Below are 15,874 nucleotides of genomic sequence, written 5' to 3' on the forward strand. Positions count from 1 at the left end.
CAGGGGCCCAGACTAGATGATCACAATGGTCCTTTCTGGCCTTGGAATCTATGAAACCAGTCTCCACCTTGCACAGAGAAACCAGATCACGAAAGCAAGTTAGTTAATTACACGAAGCTCTGGCTAAAGCTAGATCATGTGTATCGAGCAAACTGCTCACTGTGCTCCAGCACTTCGCCATGTCTGAGCCCAATAACAGTCCTGGGTTACATATAGCGAGGAAGTCATTGATCTCCACAGAAATATTTTGGGTGGGTGGGTGAGCAGGCTCCAGCCCCATGCTGCTTCATCCCACACTGAGTTGGTATGCGAAGGCATAGACGTGCATGTTTCCCTCCCACCCCATCTCAAGCCCAGGGGCTATATTCCATGGCTTAGATGGATTTGCAAAGGCACTAATTGCAGCAAAAGCACACGTGTGTAAGTCAGTTACTACTGAAGGTGCAAAACACCTTCTAGGCAATGCAAAATAAGCTCAGCACCAGTGTGTGCAAAGCAGTAGAGTCAGCTGTACAGCACTCAGCCATGCTGTTCCTTCCTGAGAGCCAGCACGTTGTGTGACACCAGGGAGTGGGCTGATAATGCCTCACTGCTTCCGCAACGTGACACTCCTAGCAAAGTCAGAACTGCACCTAGCGTGGGAGCAGCAGGTCACGCCAATCTGCTTTTAAAAGCATATACTGCTCCTGTCATGGCTGAGCAACCAGTGTCTTAACCAGCCTACTGCAAGCCCAGCGGGCTGGGGTGACTAGATGGAATAAGTTGCGCAGAATGCAAAATTAGGTATTCAGCTACAGAGTGATGGAGACCACACCACTGCCCAGCGAGAATTAGGCCACAGCTTGAAGGGTGGTGGTGGGAAGACACACTGGGGATGGCAACCCCACCTACTATATTTGCCAAGGAGACAAGAAGGGTGGATAGGCCCTTGCCTATGTTTTTTCCACCAGCGCACATTATTTTAACTCCTCAACTATCATCTCTCCCCCCCTCGTCCCTTCCCAGATATACAAGGTTTCACTTTTTTCATTGGGGAAAAAAACAACCCATGTTTTTGGCAGACATTTTCACAAGCTTCTCTCCTTTACCCACCAGCTCCTAGACAATATAGCAGTTATGTGGGAGCACGCTTTGCATGTACTATTTCTCACTGCAGAGGGAACAATCAGGCCCCAGAAGAGATCTGGCTTGCATTTCAGGAAGCCCTGGTTTGGAACGAAGCCTGGTTCTTTCCTCCTGATGACCAATTGAAGGCTTTGGAGTACAAATGTGTGCAGTGCTCACAGCAGTCACCAATCTGGGGTTACATAAAGTCTTGATGTGCATCATGGCAAGATGTACATTCATTGCGGGGCTCTTCAGGAGAGCTGGGCTGGAACGCTATGCAAAGCAGCTATTCAAGAATGGAGTGTTACAGATCCAAGTAAGACTCCCTCTGGTGGAGCAGCACCAGAATGTGAGAGTGAGTAAGAGTTAAGATGGGACAGCAGAACAGTGCTTCCGTTAGTTATTAAAAAAAAAAAAAAACCCTACAAAAGTCACTTGGACTTCAGCACCAGCATGACAGCTCGTATGCTGTCAGGTGAAGTTAGCTCTCAGCCTAAATCAAATCTAGGCTCATCAAATGGCGCCAACCGATCCATGCATTGCAGATGCACCTACGAAGAAGCCAGTCCAGGAGCCTATTCAAAACCCATTACCATATCACTAAACCATTCCCTCTCAGAAGATGACCATGCCCAGTGCCGTCACTCATAGTAGACAAAAGAGAAGTCCCAGAATCCAGCTCTGCTCTGTTGTTTTTTTGGACGCTCCAAGCTACGATGGTTAACATACTTCACAAATTTCAAAGTCTCTTTGTCTCTGTAAACCAAGGCCAAGCAGTTGTTCTCTGGATTCACAGTCAGCAGCTGGAACAGACAAGGGAGATCTTGTTTTGGTGTTTTTGGAGGGGTAAGCAGGAGTTATTTTCACAAAAACAATTTCAAGATCTTATTCACATCAGAACCAGCACCAAAATAAGTTATGTTACAGCAGACAGCTGGAGAATATCGTGAGGGCTTTTATGCTGAATACTGCCACCAATGGCATGACTCCAGCATAAGCTTGAGAATAAACGACAAGGCCTGCTGCATATTAAGACCCATCAGCTTAGGTTCTTTATTAGACAATTGTCACTTGCCTCATCTAAAAAGGGGCCTAGCACTGACCCAATATTATCATTGTTATTATGGAAGCACCCAGGGGCCTCAAAGAGGACTGGGACCCTGTTGTGTTAGGTGCTGTACAGAAACAAAGGCAGAGATAGAGTGTAAGCTCTTCAGGGCTGGGACTAAGACAAGCATCCCTCAGAAGACATGGCAAGTGCACAGTTTTTACAGACAGACATTTTGGGCCCAGCTGTGCACAATAATCACGGGCTACAGCCAAGATGGGGAGTATTTCATTGCTCCCCAATCCTGGAACTGCTTCTATGTTTTCCCCCTCCCCAGTGTAGGTTAGAGCAACCTCAGTGATGCTCTAGCACTATGCCCCCAGGAACAGGACTGCTGGACAGGCCTTAAGTAGCATGGTGTGTTCAACGCTTACCTCTTCATCTTCACCCTTGGCAATGTAGGATGTAAAGCCGCCATACTCTGCATCCCAATCTGAAAAGGTGAAATAGAAGAGAGAGACTTAGAAAGCTCGGTGCACTCTCGTACTCCCACTGACCCCTTAGATCAGTAGCATCTCCACCCTGCTCTCCAGAATTCTTGGGTACCATACTACCTCCAGTTACCCATGGCCAGTGTTGTCATTCAGAGACATGGGCTTGAATCAGTACACCTCACTACCCACCAGGTCCCCACATACCCAGGGGATTGCTACCACCTGGAAGAAGAGGCTAGACCCTCGCTGGGTTTCACACACATGGAACAGACACCTCCCAGTCATTTAAAGAGTCAATGTAACTAGGTGACTGAATAGGATAGGCTTGGTGGTCCCAGCGGCATGCTCATGTTGACTCTGGCTTGTGCAGCCCCAGGAATGCTGGCAGCTGACCAAGATGCAAAAATACTTTTGACCATTTAGGCTTAAGTTTTCCAGAGTGACAAGCTAGTTCCTGACTAGCTAGCCCTGCAGATAACCTCCCACCCGGCAAATCCACTCATTACTTTGGAAAAATGCAGGCTTCAGTCACATGAAGTGTCTCCAAGGGAACAGCCCCTCTACTCCCCTGCGCGTGACCTCGTCCCCCAGCCGCATGCGCCGAGTGAGGATTCCCATCAGAAACTCCCTCTAATCAGCTGGGTGACTTATCCTACAAGACATGTCTTGTTTCCCCAGGGGGCTGGTAAAGTGCCCTGGCCTGGCCCAGGGAGTCAGAGCATCCACTGGGAAGTAACCTAGCGCTACTGTGTGGCAGTACAGAGCCAACCACTGTGGGACTGGCCTATGTCAGCAATCCGAATCCTGTTGCGAGTGACTATTAGCAGGGACGCCAGGCAACAGCACTTAGAACTGGGAGAAAAGTAGGAAGGAACCTTCTATTTAGAGAGCAGCATGAAAGGTTTGGTGGCTTCAAAACTGCTGAAAATTTAACAGATGAGGCCAGATGATTCCTAACCAAAGTCCCTTTTCTTTCCCCTTGGCAGCAAGGAAAGGGAAGGCTTGGATCTCCCCCCACATACCTTCGCAGCCGCAGAAGAACAGCAGGTCCAGGGCAAACTCTGTGGTTTGGGTGTCATGGACTAGAGTATAGTGGCCATTTGTCCAGTGCCTCAGCTCCCCCATGCACATGGGGACACTTGAGCCTAGGGGAGGAAAGCAAGAGTCTAACCAGCCTGAGAGGCTACAGCAGCTGCACAATAGCCAACATCTACCGCCCCAAAGGAGAAGGCAGGCAAACAAGCTCTGCATCTTTATTTAGCCTCTGAAATACCTCCCCTTTCAAGCAGATAGATTTGGGTCCAGAAGCCCCAGTGGGAGATGAGGAGAGGAAATGGCCATGGCCACATCAATTTCATTCCCAGCAGGCATGTGCCTTGCATGTGCCATGTTTGAGGGGGCCAGGAGCTGCCATGTGATAAACCCAGGCAGGGCTAAGATATGGAGTCCAGCAATGCTCTTACCAACCTCTGAAAAATGGAAGCGCTCCAGGTGGCTTTCCTATCTGGGGGGCTTTCAGCTTGAAACTTCAAACCCAGCATCCTCTGTGCTCTGCATGGGCACCCAGGCTCCTAGGTGCTTCAACAGGAATAGGGGGTTGCCCCAGATTCCCCTCCCTGCACTGGTATAATACTCAGCCGTCCCAGGGATGTGCAGAGCAAGTTGGGGAAAGTGCTTCAGGATCCCTCAGGATGTGGAGAGACCTTCTGATTCTGAGGGTTTGGCAGCCCCACCATTCACCATTCGCACTCTCCCTCCCCTACACCCCATGGCCTCTTGCTTCCTCAGTCAATCACAATGTTTCACAACAGCCATAATGAATGGGAGTGGTTAAAAAACACAGAAGGGGAGGAATGGAAGTAGTGGAGGCCATGGGGTAGGAGGGTAAAAGAGAGGAAATTGATTTCCATCACCACCAGTGCCCACCAGGAATCTTAGGTAATTCAGGGTGCAACAGGGTCTGTCACAGAACAACTGTACTTGTAAGAGAATAGGAAAATGTGGGTGTAAAACCACATTACAATTGGCAAAGGGTTCAGGACAGGTGCTGTTCCTGAAGCTACTTCACTCTTTCTAAACAGTCTGACTAGATTTCAACTTGATGAGGTCACTTTAAAATCCTGTTAATAAATGTGTAACCTGCAGAAAGTCATTAACTCAGGCCAAATGCTTTCAGAAGCAGCCACTGATTTTGGGTGTCCAACTTCAGACATCTTGAGCCTGATTTACACAGGTGCTGAGCATCGCCACTTCAAATGAAGTCAAAGAGCTGCGGGTGCTCAGCATCACTGGAAATCAGGCTTAAGGTTGGCCTCTGATTTTGAATGCCCCTCTTCAGCTTACTGTAACCTAGGGGTGAAATCCTGTCCTCTGTGAAGGCCACTGACATCAATGGGGACCAGGTTTTCACTCTAGTCCTTTAACTCCAGCCCTGCTGGCTTTACTTACTGTTCTGTATGTTACCTTCTTTGGTTTGGGGGTCATTTTCAAGCTGATCTACTTGGTCAGCATCGCCGCTGGCCTTTTGACTGCTTTCTCCTTGCTTGGGTTTGGAAGAGCTGTGTCCAGTGCAATCTGCGGCTCCTCCTCCTTCTCCCTCCTCATCCTCATCATCAGAGGAAGCCAGGAAGTGCAGCTTTAGGCCTGTGAAGTTGGAGAGCAGCAGGAACAAGGCCTCGGAGTGGAACAACTCCAGGCACTTCCTCAGGACGTCCGGAAGGCTCCCCTCCTCAGCCTTCTCATAACATCTGGAGGAGAGTGGGGATGTGATAAGCAGATAGCTGGTAAGGATCCAACATTCAGACTAAGGAGAATATCTGCTAGGCACCTCCCCGGCAGAACGTGGCTGACCTAGTTAACCAGCACAGACACAACACTACCTTTTATTGGGGGGTCCTCGGCGGCTCCATTTCATGTCTTCTTTCTGCAGAGCTTCACACACGAGCTGAAATTTCTCTCCCTAGGAGCCAAACACATTGCAGAACCCTTTGACACACATCTGCTCCACCAGCTTTCCTGGTGCATTAATAGTAGCCGCTCAGTGCTGTTGTGCGAGGCATCCAGCTTTAGTTCTCCAAGCTGCCTTTGTCCCCCACAGCCCAGCTGGGGCGAGGTGAATCAGGGGGCTGGGGTGGTGGTTGTGATCCTCCACTGCCCTGCAGCTTGTATTATCAATGACACCTATGCAGAACAGGCATGAAATGCTACTAGATTAGCCTCCTCTGCACTCACACAGGTGAGCGCATTCCCCACTTTACACAGGTGCATGTGACTGCACAAAGGGCCGGGCAGGGTGAATCAGACCTAGGACCCACAGCCTCCATAGGGAAACCAAGTCACAGAGCATAGCCTCTACTGGTCATGTATTTCCCAAGTGGTGTAGCAACCCCTCCTCCCCTCCCCAGGGGCCTGCCCTGTGCTTCTTGGCCAGGAGACTAGCCTATGACACAGGGACTCAGGGTAGGGATTCCACCAAAAACAGGGCTAGGAGACAGGCGGCAGAGCAGGGACGAGAGGAGGGAACACAAGGAGTTGGAGCAGCGTTTGTGGTTCAGTCAGGGTGTCCCTGTGCAGAGGAGAGGCTACAGTCTATATAACTTCACCAGGATAAACCGGGGGAGGGTTGCAGCCACCATTTCCTCCATTCCTGCCTAAAGCCACTAAGAGGAGGAAGAAAGACCAGCTGCATCTCGGCTTCTCAGCTGCACAAATGACCCATCACATTCACCACCAGTTCATGTTCCACTCAGTGCCCACCAGCACCACAACCCGGGGAACAAGCCCACACACAGCACATCATCCTAGACCACCTTAAGGAAATTCTTCAAGAGAAGCTCTGATCGCTCCTCAAATTCCTCCTGGATCTGGGCTTGGGAATCCATGTCCAAGTACACTGGGTTGATCCACTCATACAAGATTTCATGCTGAAATAGAAGCGACATCTCGGTTTGAATGTTGGATTTGAGATTACACAGATAATGGGAAATGCCCCCCGCCCGCCCCCAATGGCATAGGGCTGGACCATCCCCTTATTGCCCACGGCGTTTGCTGCACTCCCCGCACTGCTGCAGACATTTGCAATGGGCACAGAATTCCTTACACAAAGCTCTCACTAGATCTACCCCCCCCGCAACCAAAATAGAACTCCCCAGCCTTCTCCCCAAACCAGTCACTACTAATACAACCTTGCACTTTTCATCCTTGGTCTCAAAGCCAGTGAATGGATGGGAGAGAGGAGGAAGTTAACGGTTCAGTTTTAAGCATCCAAGAGATTGCTGAAAACAGTGAGGAAAAGGGGGAGTTGTAAAATTCCAGGAGCCCACTGCCTCAACTGTCCGCCTTCTAAGTATCCCACAGACATGAAGGAGGCTGGGTGGGGGCAAGCAGATCTCTGCTTTTTGCTTACATCGTATGGGAGATGTGGACTCCGGGGCAAGAGGGATTCAATGTAGCGGGGAGGCCTTGCCACCGACGGGCCATGAAACCAACCACTCACAGACAAGCGGCACTTCCCTTCGGTCAGAACTTCAGACACCTGGAATGAAAAGGTGAGAATTGCATTACGATCAGCATCTAGTATGTGTGTATTATGGCAATACCTAACAGCCCCAACTCAGCTCAAAGCCTCATTGTGCGAGGTGCTGTACATGCACCTAGTAAGAGAAGTCCCTGCCCCTAGAGAGTTCACAGTCTAGGCAGACAAAGGTCTGGAGACAGGAAGGATTATTGTCTGCAATTTAGATGGGGGAAATGAAGTAAGATTAAGTGTCTTGCTCAAGTCTGTAGCAGGGCCATGAATTGAACCCCAGTCTCCTGTGCCCAGTCCAGAGCCTTAACCCCTGAACTATCTTTAGAGCCCCTACTCCTGGGGCAGAGCAGGAGCCAACAAGAACCATGGGAGACATTTTTTGCTGCTTGGTTTGCTAGATTACTATTTACCATGATCTGCAAAACTCAGCTATGATGTGGCTATCCAGGAAACACAAAAACAGGTGCCCAAGGGCAAAGTTCACCTCTGTGCAAAAGACCCAGGCATTTAATAGACTTTATGCTGGCTCCCTCCACTGGGGTGAATTCCAGACTGGTCAGTGGAAGTCAGGGGCTTCTGGATTGTGATGAGATGACTGATTAGTGCAAAATTTGACAAGAGCTAGTCACCTCAGTGTGGCTCAGGGTGAAATTAACTAAAGGTGTTAATTCCACATTTCAGGATATCTAGTGTCCTAGGGGGCTTTGAGTAATTTGGGGTGGTGGCAACAACTCCCCAAACCATTTGATAGAAAACAAAGATGCCACCAATATGCTAAGTGTGGTGGGTCACTGCTGTGCTAGGAGGTGCTCTTGTATGCCAGCTCACTTCCAAACTGTGAAAAAAGGGAAGCCTGGACCAAGATTCAGAGATGTGTTTGGAAGTAACAGCAAAATGCTCCTTGCTGGATGTTTGAGAAAAGGGATTTTTGCTGGCTTCTGCTGTGAGGGGTTTGTATCATGCTGACCCTCCCTCAACCATCCAATGGCAACACAAAGGCACTTAGATTCATCAATGAAAGGGTCAAATACAGAGATTCAATGATTGCAAGTACTCTAGGGGATAAGTTGTGAACTCTGTGTCTGGGAGCCTTTGACAAAAGCATTCCCAATACAGTCAGCTGGTTTTTAAAGCCTATATTAACAGTGTCAATGACTGAATGCAGGACTTTGAATGTTGCTAAACACAGGAGGCAGTCACAAGGCTAAGCTATGAATTCACATGGCTTTACATGCCTACAGTAAGTTGCCAACTGATAACAGCTAGGGGAATGACCAGTAGGGCTTTCTGTTATTTATCTTACTTGTATCTTAACTAAAACCCTATGCCATGTAGCTGAGCACATGGCTGGCCTATATTAACACATTCTCATTGCTGTTTCCCCTCCGTCTCCTTGCTGCTGCGCACCCCACCTCATGGTATTTTCTGGTTTCCATGAGATGGTTTTATTTAGAACTCACATAAAGAACATGACGGCTGACACTAGAGCTAGGATGTTACTCAGAGCCCTTGTCCTGCTCTGTGGTTGTACAGCACCTAGCACAATGGGGCCTCCGTTCTGATTGGGGCTCCTTAGGGTGCTACCACAATACACACAATGGATGCTTACAGCAATCACACTTGGTTGAAGAAAGAAGAGCAGCTCCTTGCCTGGTGGAAAGAGACAGGAGACACTTCGAAGAAGGCCAGGGAATTCCATGAAGGGACTAATGACTTGACGACCTGCTGCGGCTGAAAGTGGCCTGAGCAAGAAAAGACCACACATGCTCTTTACAGTCAGACATGAAATCCCCATCTGCCCCCACAAGCCCCTTTGTGCTGGTTCCAGAACCACTTGGGACTGGTAAGTCCTATAGGCCACATAGCAGGGAGCTCCAGAGTAAGAAGCTGGCCTGGGAGGCCTAAATGCCCAGCAGGGTGGGCATCTCCTCCTGCCTGGATCTCAGTCACTGAACAGTCCAGTCTAGAGAGGGTACTGGGCAGAAGTGTGGCTACCGGCATCACCCCCATCCTGCCACCCTCACCTCCCTCTGCAGCTATGAGTCAGAAACAAAAGGTTGCCCTCTCCATGTACACACTTAATGCCCCCCCCCCAGCTGCTTCACCCCCCAAAGGCTCGTCCTCAAATTGAGCCATCACCCAGTAGCACAATCCCGAGTGACAGCTTCACTTGTCTCACTCTGAGACGTGTCACTGCAATACATCAGCCTCCACCTGAATGAAGCTGCTTCTCCTCACCCTACCCTGTCTTAACAGTTGCTGCTATGAAGACACACAGACGCAAAGTGTTTCAAATTCATCCCTATAACTGAAATCCTCAGACATACAGAGCCAAAGGACCATGATACTACCATCTGTGCTGTACAGGTCCAGAGTGCCCCCGTCGCTCTTCTCCCACGGTGGAACCAGGTACAGGATGAAGGCAATTCTCCGTCCCTCCAGCTCATCGTCATGGCACAGCAGGGCATCTGCAATCACAAGCTTTAGCATGCTTGCATAGGTTTGCAGAATTCATTCATTTCAGTGGCCATTCCCCATCCCTGCACCTTTGAAAGAAAATCCGCCCCCTTCCCTGGGGCTGCATCCTCACCTGGCCAGAAGCCCAGACCTGATTCAGGGACCTCATAGTTGTAATTTCCTTTGGACTCCATTACAATGACATCAGCTGAACCAGTCCATCAAAGTACGTAGCTACAGGGCTCTCCTGCCACCTTCCTCTCCTCTTGCTACCGCTCAGTGAGAGGAAATTGCTCAGCTTCCCTGAATGAGTCAAACACTGTCTCTTAAAGCCACAGCGACATCAAAATGCACTTTGAGTGAGTTCCTTGCTGGCAAGAAATGCTGTCTTGACGGTGCTGGTGACTGAAGGTCTACTCAGCCAGGACAGCATGGGCAGTACCAGTGCAAGCTTTCTTCTCTCCACTCCATCGATTTCACTCAATCTTAGTCCAGAAGAACCACTTTTAAGGGGAGTCTGGTATCTGTGACCCACTCAGTCTTGGGCCAGCACGGGGACCCACATGACAAGATAAGATATTAGTGACAAACACCAGAAAAACCTTAACTACCAGAATTTGAACTCCTAGCCATCCTGGGGCAATTGGACTGGCCACAAACACTGGATTTCTTCAAAGAGGGGTGGCGGTGGGGGGAAGCTCTTGAGTTCACTGGGCCCAGTTTAAACTATTCACAGCAAAAATACCCAATTATATCACTTCTTCCATTTTTTGGCCCTGACTTGCTTCCTGCCTGAATGTTTACTTTGCTGGATGACAGCTTCCAGGAGCAGGAGTTCCCAGGGAGCTTTGAAACTGGGGTCCCCATGGCAATGTAATGCTCTCCACCCCCTCCGAGGAGAAGGCCCCCTGCTCACTCACCTGTATACTCATACTTAGCACAGGACAAGTCAATGGTTGGTTCCAGCTCCACCTGGGTAACTTCAGACAGCCACTCCCGGAACTCTTCAAACAGAACTTTCCTGAGAAGACAACCACACAGCAAATGGGACATGCAGCTCCTTAGCATTAAAGATTTCCTAGGCTGAGGTGCTGCAGCACTGAGTACATTGTCATGTAATTCCTGCCAGGAGTCCTGTATTCATTGGAAACCCTACAATAAACATTCAGGAGTGCGGCCCCTGTGCTGCTGAGAAACATTTACAGCAACAAAGCAGTGAGAATGGAATTAGTCAGTAAGGAAAGAGATGAAAGTTTCAGACTTCTAAACAGCAATTTTACAGTGCTAAAAAATAAGTGTTTTGTGGGAACGGAGGGTGAGAGGATTGAAATGCTAATGGGGAAGCAATGAAGGAGGAACCTGAGATGATCATTAGAACTAGGTGGATGGGGGAAATCTATGCAATTTCTTCCCCCCTCCCCCCCAAACAGTAAAGCATATCGTATACAGCTTGAGTTAACTGGCCACCTAGTTTGGAGATAAATGGGGTTTTCGTTAAGAGACGATATTAGATTTAACAAGAACAACCAAACCGAACAAAAAGATGCATCAGGCAGGTTAGATATGGTGGACGGTTACATTAATGTGGCAAAACCTAATTAAAATGATCACATACATGGAAGTGGCATGCCACTTCACCTCATCTAAAGGATTTGTGTGGGCCCTGGACATTTTGTAAGTTTGTGAGTACACAAATGTCAGTTATGAAAGCAGGTTTTGGGGGGCCCCCCAATTAGCAAGTTACATTATTTTTTATTCGACCAATGGGAAGTAGAGAGGGGACAGCCTCCTTTGACAGATATGACAATTTCCTGAAATACCTTTGCAAGTTCTTATTGAATTAAGTTTAAATAACTTTGGAGTGATGTATTATTGCAGGATAGTATGTAACTTCTCTAGAGGAGAGAGGTAGCCAGTGTAAACCCTGGGAAGTGTTATGAGTTTCAAAGGTCTATTTTAAACAACGTGCCAGACAAGAACACACTTTCAGGATAATAAAGCTAAGTGGGTTTCGCAGAAAATCTCTAGGGAGAGGCGTATGCAAATATGCCCCCTCTGATTATGCAAGAACTCAGCCTTTTGAAACCTCACCCTGAGGAAGGCACCTTTGTCTCCTGCTCACCTGTTAGATGAGAACAAGCGCCAAGGCCCAAACTGTATAAAGAAAAGCATGAATGATTCACAGGAGTTCTTGCTCTGACCTAACAGCTGTTATGAACTTGTAACCACAGGAAAGCCCTTTGGTGGGATTTGAAGGACTGATCACCTGCCACAGCCCTCAGAGTTGGGAAGTGATCTCTGGTAAGCTTATTAGCAACAGTGTTTTTAATGGGTTTTAATACGTTGTTAACTTTTCTCTGTAATGCTTTCACCTTAACAATAAATGCTTAGAAAGGGCTGTGTGATAGCTTATAACTGTGGGACACTACACACTGTGTACAGCCTCTGAGGAGAAAGCAAAGCAGCTCTGTTTAGGCAGTCTGATTTGCTGGGGTTATCACAGTACAGGCAGGGAACTGTGCAGCCTCGGAAAACCTCAGGCAGGAGGGAGAGAGATGCAGTTCTCTGCCCAAGGTGAAGTGACAGCTGAGGAGCTGGGAGCTTAGTGGGTGCCCTTGTGGTACCACGAGGCGGAAATACAGGGGCAGTTGCCCTGAACTGTGACACCTCTTCCTGACCTGAACTGGCCAGAAGTAAACTGTCTCTAACACCAAATCCACCCTTGGCCTCTCTGAGACCAGTACTAATTTGTTATCTTGTGAGCAATCTCAGGAATGATTTTTATGGTGTGGGAGGCCACTGAACAGCTATCTAATGCCAAGGACTTTCCATTAATATAGACTTGGGCTGGATCGGAACAAGAACCCCTGAGTTTAAAGCCCGTTGGGTTATTTGACCCCTCCATCAGAAGAGAAGTTGATAACAGAAATGCTGCAAATGCTTCACTACAGCATTGCTCCGTGCTAAGCTCTCACTTCGGTATCACTTCAAAGAGGGATTTCAGCTTTCAAGCTACGTCTTAGATTTTTCCTTCAAAGCTCCATTACTGACCTGTCCAGCATCAAATACAATCTTTCCTTAGCAACTGCCTGCTGTTATAGGCACCTCTACAAAAGACTGAGATAATCAAACTGGCAAAGCCAGTGCTGGATCTGTTAAGGCAGACTATCACGTTAGATCCATTCATTAACATATACCTTACAAGGTGAGGGATGCACAACTTCTCTGCTTTGCCTTAAAGTGTACTCTCCTGTAACACGCGTCTCCTTAATAGGGTATTACACTAACAGCTAATTGAAATTTTTTGAACAAAATGTTGTGTCATGGAAAAAAATTGCCTTTTCCCCAAACGAAATTTTAATGACAAGCTCACAACAATTTTGACAACATTGATAATTTTTGTTTTAAATGTGCCTTTTTCTGTTTTCTTTCCTGAAATGTTTACTGTAAACATTATAAAAATAGTTATAGAAAGTTTTTGGTAAACAAAAAATTCTATCAATAGTCTTTTAAAAAACGGTCCCAATCCACTTAAAAATATATCAGAAAAATAATCACGAAACATTTATGTAAGAGAGTCCATTTTGAACAACCCTGAAACAGGATTTTTCCCAATTTTTTCACAAAATCATTTTCATTTTCTGGCCATGTTCCTTTTAGACCTCTAGAAAAGGGTGCCTGATCATTTGCCATGATTTACAGGAGCTATTTTACCTTAATGCCGAGATGTGAGGCTCTTTTCTCTTCTTCAGATCATCAGACTATGGACATGCATGGAAAATAAGAACAATTATTTCATTTACACTCTGCTCTAAGTTACAGTTGAAATAATAACTAAGGACAACACCTAAAATAAATATTTCTAGGACCATCATCAGTGTAACTTTTCTGCAACTATTTTGGGAACAGGAGTGCAGAATGGACGGCAGAGGCCACTGCAGGCAAAAGTGGAATCAAGTAACCCAAAAGTTATTAGACACAATGCCACCATCACCAATGCAAGTTAAAGGTCTCAGGACACCAGTCCAAGACTGTGTAGCAAGGCTGAGTCGCTGACATGCCAAGGAAGTGTCTGCACTTGGGAGGAGAGTATCTGTATTCTAGAGCTACCACACCGCCAAAGAACCTCTATGTTCAGCATTGCACAGGACGTAGACATAGGAATTTCTCATTCAGATGACAGAGATGGAGTGACAGCCAATTTTCAGAGGGCCAGGGGTGGAGAAACCAGAAAAGGACTACTACTGTCTAGTATTTAGGTTTAAACCTGCATTTCTCCTGCAGTTCTGCAGAATTAGAGCTGCAGACTGACTCATCAGTAAATACTATTTCGTGTTCATATGGGTATAGACAGACAAGCAACACAGCACATGAACAACCCCAAGAAGAATTACCTTCCTTAGACTGCTTTACAATTACAAACTTCAGAGTGCAATAGGAGGAAGACTGGGACATAGGCCTTAAAGGGTTTCACTCCCAGCTTTGCCATTACGTTGAGATCCCCTATAGACCACAGAGACAATCATAGCACATATGTAGGCTTGGCAGAATTTAAATTCTTTAAAAATAATTTCAACAGATAATATTGATCAGGGGTTCTCAAACTGGGGGTTGGGACCCCTCAGGGGGTCGTAAGGCGGGGTTGCGAGCTGTCAACCTCCACCCCAAGCCCCACTTTGCCTCCAGCATTTATAATGGTGTTAAATATATAAAAAGTGTTTTTAATTTATAAGGGGTGGGGGTCACATTCAGAGGCTTGCTATGTGAAAGGGGTCACCAGTAAAAAAGTTTGAGAGCCACTGATATTGATGTTTATTTTAAAGATTTTTTTATTATATTGATTTAAATATTTACAGTTGTGCAAAATTATGGGATTTAAGGATTTTTTTCCAGTGTTAATTCATTTGAATTTCACAATTGCAGGAAACTGAATGGGACTGGACAATAATTATTTAATGACAGTAGACATTGATATTCAAAGAGTTCAAGCTTTATAACCATTAAAACACAAGTTGTCAATGTCACTTGTCAAAATATACCAAGTAAATATCCTTAAGTCAAACTCTAATAAGTTGTCAAGCAGCATTTTTCTTACTTTGCCTATCTGTAAATTTCTATTATTATTATTGATGGAAATATTTTTGTTGGTTTGTGTGTGTATGGTGAAATTGAAATTTACTGATAAAAATCGAATCCTTCCAAGCCTAGATATGTTAGATAGATATTGCCAAATTTTCCAAAAGCAGCCACTGATTTTGGGTGCATAACTCAAAACTGCTTGGTTGTGATTTTCAGAGATGATGAACACCCCCGACTTCAATTTAAGTCAGTAAGAGCTGCGCATTCTCAGCACTTTTGAAAATAAGGTTTAAAGTACCTCAAATCAGGCACCTAAAAACGGAGCTTTTGCCAGTCAGTGGCAGCTTTTTTAAACTATTAGCCCTAGAATGTGGCTTGCTGATGATTTCACAGCTCTGCCAGCGGTTACAGGGTGGCATTCACACATTCTGCAGGAGCGTTACCAGGCTTAGCTCATGTTTGCAAGCACTTCAGGAGGCTCCGACAAAGGGGCTCTGGAAAGGCACAGCGTCAGGGTCAGGTTTGCGCCATTGGGATGAAGACGCGGAGGGCCCGTCCCGGAGAAGCACCTGTTTGAACTTGTACAAATCGTTGCACTTCTCGTGGAAATCCAGGCTCAGGAGCTCCCGCTGCAGCCCGTCCAGGAAGCCCGGGCACTGGATGAAGCCGGGGATCACGCCGTGGCAGAAGGGAGCAGGATCCACCGCCATGGCCTCTGAGGACGGTAAACGAGACACGGTGAGGCCCGGGACGCTCTGCGCAGCAGCACGAAGCCCCGCCCCCACCTCGGCCCTGGCGCTAGGGCCGCGGCCTCCCCCAGAGCTCGCCTCTGCCCAGCCCCCCGTCTCCTCAGCCGGCCCCGGTACCGTGGTCGAGCGGCTCCCTGCGGGCCCAGGCGGCCCCCGCCTTCTCCTTCAGCGCCGGCTCCCGGATGGCCGCCGAGAACTCCCCGCGCACTGCCCGTTTGCCCCGCTTCTTGCCCGGCTCCCCCTGCGCGGGGTCCCGGCCCCGCGGCCCGCGCCGAGCCCCGCTCATGGTGAAACCGTCCCCGCCCCCAGCTCCGGCACGCGGGGCTACAGCAAGCCCGAGGGGGCGCCTACAACTCCCATCATCCCTCGCGCAGGCCCCGGAGCCAATCGGCATGAGGCGGGAAGAGCAGGG

The 15,874-nt window shown here is 47.8% G+C and overlaps 1 protein-coding gene across 1 annotated transcript; it reads right to left on the bottom strand.

Annotated features, from left to right (window-relative positions):
• Nucleotides 1–933: 933 nt before the first annotated feature.
• Nucleotides 934–15,833, bottom strand: OGFOD1 (2-oxoglutarate and iron dependent oxygenase domain containing 1). Its single transcript, XM_039503184.1, has 13 exons — nt 15,580–15,833; nt 15,283–15,428; nt 13,349–13,395; nt 10,555–10,655; nt 9,529–9,645; nt 8,828–8,919; nt 7,055–7,183; nt 6,459–6,572; nt 5,529–5,608; nt 5,098–5,396; nt 3,672–3,794; nt 2,590–2,648; nt 934–1,910 (listed from the first exon to the last, which is right to left on the bottom strand). The coding sequence occupies exons 1-13, from the start codon at nt 15,746–15,748 to the stop codon at nt 1,749–1,751; spliced, it is 1,638 nt and encodes a 545-aa protein (XP_039359118.1). The 5' UTR covers nt 15,749–15,833; the 3' UTR covers nt 934–1,748.
• Between the last annotated feature and the right edge of the window lie 41 nt (nt 15,834–15,874).

This window comes from Mauremys reevesii, linkage group 16 (assembly GCF_016161935.1).
Source record: "Mauremys reevesii isolate NIE-2019 linkage group 16, ASM1616193v1, whole genome shotgun sequence".
Classification (NCBI taxonomy): domain Eukaryota; kingdom Metazoa; phylum Chordata; order Testudines; family Geoemydidae; genus Mauremys; species Mauremys reevesii.

Bases quoted from the DNA above. Each gene is read 5' to 3' on its own strand.
- OGFOD1 (XM_039503184.1), bottom strand. From the start codon at position 15,748: ATGAGCGGGGCTCGGCGCGGGCCGCGGGGCCGGGACCCCGCGCAGGGG. The intron at 7,184-8,827 runs GCAAGGAGCTGC...TTTTCATTCCAG, and splicing joins CTCCTGTCTCTTTCCACCAG to GTGTCTGAAGTTCTGACCGA. The intron at 2,649-3,671 runs GTATGTGGGGGG...TCACCTTTTCAG, and splicing joins GTTCTTCTGCGGCTGCGAAG to ATTGGGATGCAGAGTATGGC.